The sequence below is a fragment of the Rhamphochromis sp. 'chilingali' genome, assembly GCF_963969265.1.
Source record: "Rhamphochromis sp. 'chilingali' genome assembly, chromosome: 4".
Lineage (NCBI taxonomy): Eukaryota > Metazoa > Chordata > Actinopteri > Cichliformes > Cichlidae > Rhamphochromis > Rhamphochromis sp. 'chilingali'.
The window spans coordinates 18,425,113-18,434,826 of NC_137948.1; the positions used below are offsets into that span (position 1 = coordinate 18,425,113).

At 39.8% G+C, this 9,714-nt stretch overlaps 1 protein-coding gene across 8 annotated transcripts in view; it reads left to right on the plus strand.

The window, feature by feature from the left end:
* The window catches only part of rbfox2 (RNA binding fox-1 homolog 2), a 43,596-nt gene extending 35,027 nt beyond the window's left edge, over positions 1–8,569 (plus strand). For 5 of the 8 annotated variants that reach the window (XM_080879290.1, XM_080879291.1, XM_080879293.1 and 2 more), the window contains 5 exons: positions 219–369; positions 945–990; positions 3,888–3,976; positions 5,183–5,255; positions 5,638–8,569. In XM_080879290.1, the coding sequence (XP_080735416.1) occupies positions 219–369; positions 945–990; positions 3,888–3,976; positions 5,183–5,255; positions 5,638–5,682 (404 nt within the window). In that variant the 3' untranslated portion in view covers positions 5,683–8,569. Of the gene's footprint in view, positions 1–218; positions 370–944; positions 991–1,404; positions 1,442–3,887; positions 3,977–5,182; positions 5,256–5,637 lie in introns of those variants that run through there. The other 3 variants (XR_013971291.1, XM_080879292.1, XR_013971290.1) reach the window with 3 other exon arrangements.
* The last annotated feature ends 1,145 nt before the right edge of the window (positions 8,570–9,714 follow it).

Here is a 9,714-nt window from a genome sequence, read left to right on the forward strand (position 1 = left end):
TTTCTGTGTGTTAGATAGATTTATAATAGATGTTGATAGGTCATCTTTAGTTTTTAGTTGAATTTGAATACATCAGTTGAACTCTGGGGAGTTATAGCAAGCATTTGCTGCTTTTTATTGATTTGTAGGACAAATGATTGTGATTTCAGTCAATCTAAATGTTTAATCGACATCAGTAAAAATAAACCGTGTTTTAATTCTGTCTCTCTTGCTCTCAGTACCAGGGTTTCCGTACCCAGCAGCAGCAGCAGCAGCAGCTGCCTCGACCGCTGCAACCTTTCGAGGCGCTCACCTCCGAGGTCGTGCTCGGCCAGTGTACAGCGCAGTCAGGGCCGCTGTCCCACAGCCTGCCATCCCCACCTATCCTGGGTAAACACACTCAAAAATAACAACACCGCTAATAGTGACGATGATGTCACAGATCGGATCAATCGTCTTCTTAGAAGCATGGCTGCACTTTTTATGTAAAAAAATAAAAAATAATGCATGCTGTGTGTTTGAATATAATTTTTTATTGAGAGTTGACATTGATGGTTGGCTGAGCTGAAATACCATTTCCTTGTAAGTCCAAAATGGTAATGATAGCTACATTGAGTAGTTTTTTCAATGTCTAATAAGCAGCCGAAGAAACAGTAGTATCACTTTGAGGCATTTGCATACAAAGAGGTGGTATTTTTGTCCTGCATGTTGCACGGTGTGTAATAATCTCACCCTTCTTTCTCTCTTCTCTCTCTCACAATCTGTTTGGCACCGTTTTCCCATCTTTCCCCCCTCAATCGTCACTCTTCTTTGTTGTTTTCTGCACTGCCCACATGGTGGCGCATCACACCATTTTTTTTCCCCTTTTGTTTCGTTTTGTTTGTTTTGACTTCCCACCACCGCTCCTTTTTCTACTCTCTATCTGTCCTCCCCCCTTTCTCCTGTATTATCTGTTTCTCTCTCAGTGTGATGGCCTATCAGGATGGTTTTTACGGTGCAGCTGATCTCTATGTAAGTACGCCTGCCTCTCCTCCACTGCCTCCCTCGTCACCTACCTTTCCCCTCCCCCTTGTTGCCTTGTGGGTTTTCAAGTGTGAAATGGCACGGATCAAACCCGTAGAGACGTGTACTTTTGAGTGTTTTGACTCATCACCGCTTGACATTTTACTGAAACTTAAACGAGGCCTTTGATTGAAATCAAAATTTGCACAGTCTCACATTCAACGCGCCAGCGTTCGCTTAGCTGTCCAGCACAACACGGCAAAACCGTGCACTCATTCGTGAGTAGACTCCTCTAGGGTTTGTCTCTGTGCATTTGTGAGTTAGTTTGTACCAATGTGATTACGAGTGTGTGCCTGTGTGTAATGGTGTGTGTGCGCGCGTGTGTGACCAGGTTGACAATAGATGTTTCTGTTCTCTCTGTAGACTAGTGTTTCAGGACATTAGTGGCAGATTGCCCCAGGTAGGGTTTTACACACTCTGTGTGAGAGCCAGTGTGCATCCTCCTCGTCTCCAATGACTGCGTGCTGCTAGACATTATTGACCATCTGAGATTGAAATGCCTTCTCTGTCTTCTTCTACTAACTCACTGGATTCTGACATGGGCGGAGTTGCGGAAGGGGGAGGAAAGAATGCAAAACACATTAGGAAAAAACAAAACCAAACGGCGGCTGGTCTGATATGTTTTTCTGTAAATTAAGTGCAGTATCCAACGGAAGTAGTGGAAAAGGGATCGAGGGATATACGTTTGGTCAGAGCTTGAAAAACTCGATTGAATCTGATCTATGCTGACACTTCAGCTTTCCATTAGTGTGCACACACACGCAGTGTTAAACACATTCATTAGACCACCACCAAATGTTTGGTTTATACCACAAGTGCCCTGAATTAACAGGATTTGTAATTAGCAAAATCATTTTTTATGTTTCTGTAATGGTTAATCTGCCAGTATGCACAAGCTCTTTAATTAAAATGATACTTTTAATGCTAATTATTGTTGTAACTAATGAATTAAAAATGTACTGTTTGACAGTAAAGGCAGAATAAAATAGTAAAGCTTTTTTTTTTTTTTAATTAAGCGGCTAAATTACAGGTATTTACTTGCATCCCTGAGCAGAAAAACATAGTTTTAGTGGTTTTAATGTTAAGCTTGATTAATTTCTGACCTCTTAGGATGCTCGGCTCCACTTTGGGTGTAAAAATATAAAATCGGTCTATTTGTCTAATAAACATAATCCTTAGTCTTTGAACAAGACTCATTTGTGTTTTCTTGTATTTATGACAGGTGGTCTAATAAATTTGTTAAGCCCTGTAGACCCGAACATGATCTTTTTGCTTCTTGTTGATGGAACAAACAAATGTTAGGCTTCATGTTTTAATCACTGCGTTTTGTTTTCTTTATTTATTTTGTGAGAAACTCCCTGAAAATTGGGGTTGAATCGCCGTTGTCATTTTTGAGTCCGAACGCTTGTTCATTTTGTGAAACCTGCTTTTTAAATTTCACTTGAGCGATCGTGCACCGTAGCTTTCCGAGACGTCGCATTTCCTGTATTAACGAAGATGAAATAAGCTAAATAAGTAATACCCAAACCTGTGATTTGAGTACAGAGAGTACTCGCAGTTTTAAAGGGATGTAGAGAGAGATTTTCCTTCATCCAATTAGCAGATCATTCAGACCCCTTCCAGGAATCTCCCTATCTGTTTCACCTGTGGCATGCTAACTGAATCAATGTCAGCATGCAGACATACTTACAAGGCTGACTCCCCGCCCCCCATCCCGTGTATTTTCCTCCCAAATCTTCTCCTTTTATTTCTGCCAACCTCCCTTTTTATTCATCCTTTCCTCCTTTGACTGTTAAAGTAGACCTTTACTAAAGGTTCTTATCTAGTTCAGTACTTTCTCTTCCTCTTCATTTTTATTATTATCAGACCCTTCTTTTCTACTCTTATGTTCTCTGTGGTTTCCCACCTTCCCTCCTATCCTTTTCCATCACCTCTACTTTCTCTGTCTCTCCTTCCCTCATCTTCCCCTCCTCCCCCGGTCCAGCCTTCCTCCCATAGCAGCAACTGTGTGGTCCTGAATGCAGGAACTGATTCCTTAGGGTAGAATGCAGTGGTGTGTGTTTCTTTCCTTATTTATTTATTTTTGTTTCCATAGGGATGTTTGGCCTAATACACTGTTTGTTCTGAATTCGGGAAAGCATGCTGTGTCTGTCAGTGATTGGTTGCTGGCCATGTGAGAGTGTGTGTGTTTGCCCTCTTTTTTTTCATTTTTTAAAATCCGACTGGCTGACTTGTCTTCTTACACCTGTAGTTTTATTTTTGTGTCTGTTCATCAGCTGTTCATCCAAACGTAGATAATGACACGATCATCCTGCCACTCCTTCCCCTTTCTTTAACTGTGTGTTTTTGGTAGGGGAACCGGGGTGGGGCACAGTTATGGCTGTGAACTCTCTCTCCCTTCATGTCTAACTCACTGTGGGATAGATGAAGGCGATTCAGAGCTACAAACGCTAAAAACAACAACAGCATTGTGTGCAATTAAGGGTATTTTTTTCCCCACATTAGCCATGAAGTGAGAGAGCCACACAGAGCCTGAGCTACATCCTTGTGAATGCTGTACTGCACCAGATTAGCCAGTTTTGCTGACTGACTGCTTGTTAATCTCTCGCTCTCTTCTCAGCAGTTTTTTTTCTCACAATGTAACACGTTAGATTCACTGCTAGTGTTTTTTAATAGTCTGCAGAGAAAATATGGCAAACTTTAAACAAGACCTTTCTCTTCTTTCCGTCCCGTCCTTCCTGCCCTTTCATTGCATCTCTTTTTCTCTCTCTCTCCTCTTTTCCTCTGCTCCACTCTTCCCCTCTTCTCTGTCCTCCACCTCTCTCGTCTCCATCGACTCCTCACAGGGTGGCTATGCAGCGTATCGATACGCCCAGCCAGCTGCAGTAGCAACGCCTGCGGCGGCAGCAGCTGCAGCGGCAGCTTACAGTGACAGGTGAGCGGAGTGTCCTGGACACTTTTTTATCACAATTGCTACTTTTGCGTAACTACATCGTGTCAATATCGATATATTAAAAACATTAAAATACTCTGGAAATACTGTGAACAGCAAGGCCTATCTCATGCACCAGCATCCTGAGGTTACATTAGCAACGTGAGCAAACTTTTACAGAAAAACCAGGCTTAGGTTGACAAAGCTACCTCCTGATTCAGAGCCTCAGTCACACGAGTAAAAATAAGACAGCAACCTTTTTACATCTAGGAGAAAATCTGCGGCTGAGTCTGTCTTATGGCAACGTTTCTGGGAGGTTTTGTTTCCTCGACGATCTCATTTTTGCAGAAAAAAGATAAGATACGATAAGATGACCTTTATTAGTCCCACAGGTGGGAAATTTGTTTTGTTACAGCAAAAGTGCAAAGTTATGCAGCAGATATTAGAAAACACTTGAATGCAATAAAATACAATAGAATAAAATAGAATAATATATACAATAGAATAAAATAGAAATACAAATACTATATACAATAGGAAAATATAAAAACACAACAATATAAAATATAAAATACAAAAACACAACAAAATACAAAAAATAACTGAAGTCAGATAATTTTATTTTACTGGATAAAACAGATATTTGCAAAGTTTAAATTTGAGGATCTATTGTACAGTTGAAAAAAAGTGATAAATTGCAATATTTATAATTGCAGTACTGAGCGTCTGGTGGTTCCCATGTCAGATGCATGTAGAGGTGATTGTTGTCATGCTTGTGTCGACTGGGACGCCCTTACAAAAGAGACTTTAAATCTGAGGAGTCATTTAATCCCGGTTAGGTAAAGGTTAAATACAAAAATGAACCTTTAGCTTACACGAAACGATGTGATCTGTTCTTAAACTTTTGCAGTGTCGTGTTTCCTGATCTAAAATACAGGGAAAAGTTTAACATTTTGTTGACGTCCTCCTCTGTAATTTGAACACTTTGGGTGGGCTGTATGTATGACACTGTTGTAGTTTCTAACAGCTAGCAGAAAAAATACTAATAAGATAAAATTAATTTTGTGTGCCTAACTTTCTTCACATTTTGAGGTATCTTGGGCCTTCTTAAAAAGACACAACACTTGTTTCTCTCCTGCACTATGTCAGAATCATTTTGCAGCTAATCTAAATCAGCTTGTGTAACCCTTCCCCCCCCCCCCCTCATAGTTATGGACGAGTTTACACGGCAGATCCCTACCACGCTGCACTTGCCCCAGCTGCCTACGGCGTTGGAGCCATGGTAAGTCCACGTAGGGCGTGAATACTGTTTTGTGGTCTGTTCGCAAGAAAATGTCAATATTTTTAGTATTAATCAGTATTGTTTGAATATGTTATGTTGTAGTCACTGATTAATATGTATAATAGTGTTTATGCAACTAAGAAAGAGCCTGAATTAAGGAAAAATGAGCAGTTTTATTTTACCAATGTGTATCTGGCATAAGGGTTCTGTGTACTTTTATTAGGCTATGCGTACACCAGCAACTCGTGTTTGACAAATCAATTCGTTTTGGTCTTTTTCTGTGATGTATTGACGAAAATGACGAATCACAGCTTGAAACAACTGCAATTCTGACTCTAGTGAACGATTTTATTCACTAAGTGTTCCTTTTATTGCTTTGTAGGCTACGCTGTACAGGGGAGGCTACAGTAGATTTGCTCCCTACTAAAGACACTACATTTCCCAGGAGCTCCTCTCTTCCATTGAATTACTTTGAAAGAGCTCCCCCTGTTGTCACGGAGGTGGACTGCACCCAGTTTTAAAACGTGGACTTGACCACAAAGAAGATATTTCAGATCCCACCCCAGAGCAGTCCCACGTTTTCTTATATACGCTAATACAGAAATAGAGGAATGCTGTATTAAAGACTGAAGGATGGCCTTAATGTTAAAAAAAAAAGAAGAAGAAGAAGAGAAAAAAATAAGACTTAAGATGGCCTCCTTCCCTATTGCACGGCTGTATTATAGTCTCCCCTTCTTATTCCCTCTGCACTCAGCAGCACAAGATTTGGGACAGAGCCCAGATGTTCTTCCAAAGGCTGCATGTGGATAACTGACACTTAAAACAGCCGTCACCCGTGTGCGTGTTTGTGTGTGTGTGAGTGCATGAAAGAGCCGAGCGTTGTGTGGCCTGCACACGCTCTCCGCTGAAGGAAAAAGAAAGGGAAACACACAATGGAAGTGTCCACAAAACATCAGGGCAGTAGGAAGAAAGACGGTGCGCAGAAAGAGCACCGAGAAAACATTCTGAACCAGAATGACGAGTCAAATGATAAAACCACCCACGGATGGATTTTATAATTCCTCCTCGACGTGGGCGGATAGTAAGGAGAGGATTTCCAATCCCGCGGTGTTCTTTCTGGCAGAGGGAGACTGAATGTGGCAGCTTGGAGAGATGATGTGACGGTTTATAACGCTATAGAAATCACGTCCGAAAGCTGAAGGAGGGAGGGTTTATTAGAGCTGTTCCTTACCTCAAGTTTTCTTAGTATGTGGAAATGGTAAACCTTTAAACTTAAAATTGTTATATGCAAAGAAATTAGTTTAGAGAGAAAAAAAAGTTACCAAATTATTATTATTAATGATATTTGTAATTGTAATTATTCTCATTATTACTCTTATAAAACCATTCTTATGTTTGAGTCAGCAGCCGCTGCTGTCATGGATTCAACAGTGAACCCTGGGGTTAAAAATCATTAACAAAGTACAAATATGCTGTCAGGTATATGAAAACAGCTTATATCCGTGCACGGGACTTCACCCGACACTACAAACATGGCAACACTACACAGAAGAAGAAGGGGGGGGAAAAGGTTCCCGTTTAGTGGAGTTTACACCCAAACTAAACCCTGGGGTTCAAATAGTGGTTGGTCCTTTTAGTGTAGGAATATATTATTTGGATCCCCCTCCCCTCATATTCCATCTTTTGTAGAGTGTCCAGCAATGGATGAGTCTTCCTGAAACATACTTCTGTTGGTATTGTGTTTAAGATGCTGCAGCAGCAACTGCTGAGCAAGAGAGAGAGATTCAGTTAGTGAGTTTGTAGTAAATATTTAAATGCAAAACACAATTGTGCATATTTCTATTCCATTGTATTCTATATTTCCAAAATGTGGCTTTTTTTTTATTTTTGGGCTTTTGTTTTTGTTCCAAAGATTTGTAGAAAGCACATTTTTCTGCCGTATGTATAAATATATTATCTTTGTTATTGTTATTATCATAATCCTACAGCTGTTTTTATTATTTACTTTCATCTTCTGTGTTGTTCCTTGTCCTGTAAGGTGCAAGGACATTTTCAAGTGACTTTGTTTTTTCTCTTGGGAGTAAAGTTCTTCAGCTGGAAAGCATAGCTGGTTGGGGACAAACAAAGGTATGCGTGTCACACCACCAAACTTTTGTCCTTTTGGTTGACTATTCAGTCATTTTTTGTTTGTTTGTTTGTTTGTTTGTTTGTTTGTTTGTTTGTTTGTTTTTGATTGATCATAGGATCTGCTAGCTTGACATTTATCATATTTCAAAATATACAGTAACACTTTTTTTTGTGTACGTGTGTCCATGTTTTGCAAGCGACTGAGCTATTTGGAATGAGTGAACATAGGCCTGTAGCACTTGAGTTAAAGCAGTCTGTATTGTTTTGGTTTGAAATCTTAATGATTCCTTACATTTCACTGGCTAAATCTGTCAGCTTGGCTACTCTGGATTTGTTTGAAAAAAGTGTTATCGCTCATACATGCACAGGTTAAGGTTCCTGGCGAAAAACAATTTGTCAGCATTGGGATATGAAGTTGTTTTTATCCATCTTCAAAGCTACCTTTTGTGTTTTCTGCTTCTCACAATCAGGAAAACATGCTTTTCATTAACATGCTTTTTTTTCTCCCTTTCTTTTAAATGTGCTGCTGTTGGATTTTCTCAAGTCATTTAGTGTTACTTTAAAAAAAAAATCTCCATATTAATGTAGAATGTGCTTCAGACACTTTTAATTTTTCTTTTTTTTTAAAAAAAGAAAAAAAAAAGGCACTAGCCAAAGATGCTAACAGTACCCAGCATGTTCTGGCTTGACATGTGCTACACAAAATACTCTAAGATGGACTTTTGGAGCCACTGAAGGCATGGACAAACCAGCATGAGCGATACTTGTCGAGTTATATATAAAAAAATAGTTTTGCATGAATCTTGTGTCTTTTCATATTTGATTCCTGAGCAGCAGAGCCCAGCTGCGTTCTTCTTTACCACTAAACTCCATGACAGGCAGCTAGCGAATCTAAGCTAGTTAACGCATCAAAGAGCACAGTGCTGTTTGGCAAAAAGGCCCGGTGACAAACAAAATGGCTGCCGCACAAATGACACGTGGCAGCTTCATTTTTTTTCCTGTCGTGGTTTTCTTGCCAGTGTATTATAGTAAACTATGTGGTCATCCTTCATAGTTGCTATGGTTTCTCAATGGACAGTCCCCTTTCCTCTGTCATGTCTGTATTCCCCCTTGACTGCCATTATGTTTTTTTGTTATTGAATGTCCATATAAAATGTTTTATATAAAAATGTTTTGTTGTGATTGAACTTCTCAGATTGTTTTTTTCTTTCTATGCATTATTAAAGTGGTTGAGTCTTATATTATAGTGCAGCTGGCAAACCCGGATGCAGATTGACTTTTATTGTCCACACTGGCCACTGCAAGCAAACTGTAACCATGATACTGTGTTCATGATAATAGGATGAACATGATGGTATCTACTATAAATAAGCATCATTATTTATTTCTACTGTCCAATCAATTTATTCCACAGTTTGTCACATTACCATCGCCTTATTTCAAAATGGAATTCATTCATTTTTCATCCCATAATGACAATGTGAAAAAAGTATTCACAGCCATCTCAGTGAAACTCAAAATTGAGCTCAAGTGCATCCTCTTTCCACTGATCGTCTCTCAGATGTTTCTGCAACTTGATTGGAGTCCACCTGTGGTAAATTCAGCTGATAGGACGCCTGTCTATGTAAGGCCTCGCAGTTGATAATGCATGTCTGACCAAGCCATGAAGTCCAAGGGATTATGTGTAGACCTCAGAGACACAATGTATCGAGGGAGAGATCTGGCAAACGCAACAGGAACATTTCTTCAACAGTGACAGTGGCCTCAGTCGTTTGGAGTTCGGAACCAACAGCATTTTTTCCTAGATAGGAAGGCCCTTTTACTAAGGTAGAAGGTCCTTAGTCAGGGAGGTGACTAATAACCAAATGGTCATTCTGAACCTTCTATAAGGGTACCCATTTCTGCAGCACTTCATCAATCCGGCTTGTATGGTAGAGTGGCCAGACGGAAGCCACTCCTCACATAAAAGCCCAACGGGAGTTTGCTAAAAGGCAACTGAAGGTGTCTCAGACCATGAGAAACAAAATTCTGGTCTGATGAAATAAAAATTGACTTTTTTTTGATGTGAAGAAACCAGGCAACCTGGCCACTACCACCTATAGTGAAGCATGTTAGTGGCAGCATTATGCTTTTTGACAGAGGACCAGTCAGGGTAGAGATGAATGCATGTACCAAGTATGTAGCGTCATTCTCAAAAATACTTAAGCTTGTAATTGCTGCCAAGGTCCTTCAACAAAGTATTGAGTAAAGGCTGTGAATACTTATGTACATATTATATTTTTTGTTTTTTATTTTTAATACATTTTCAATAATTTCGGACAAACCTTTTCAC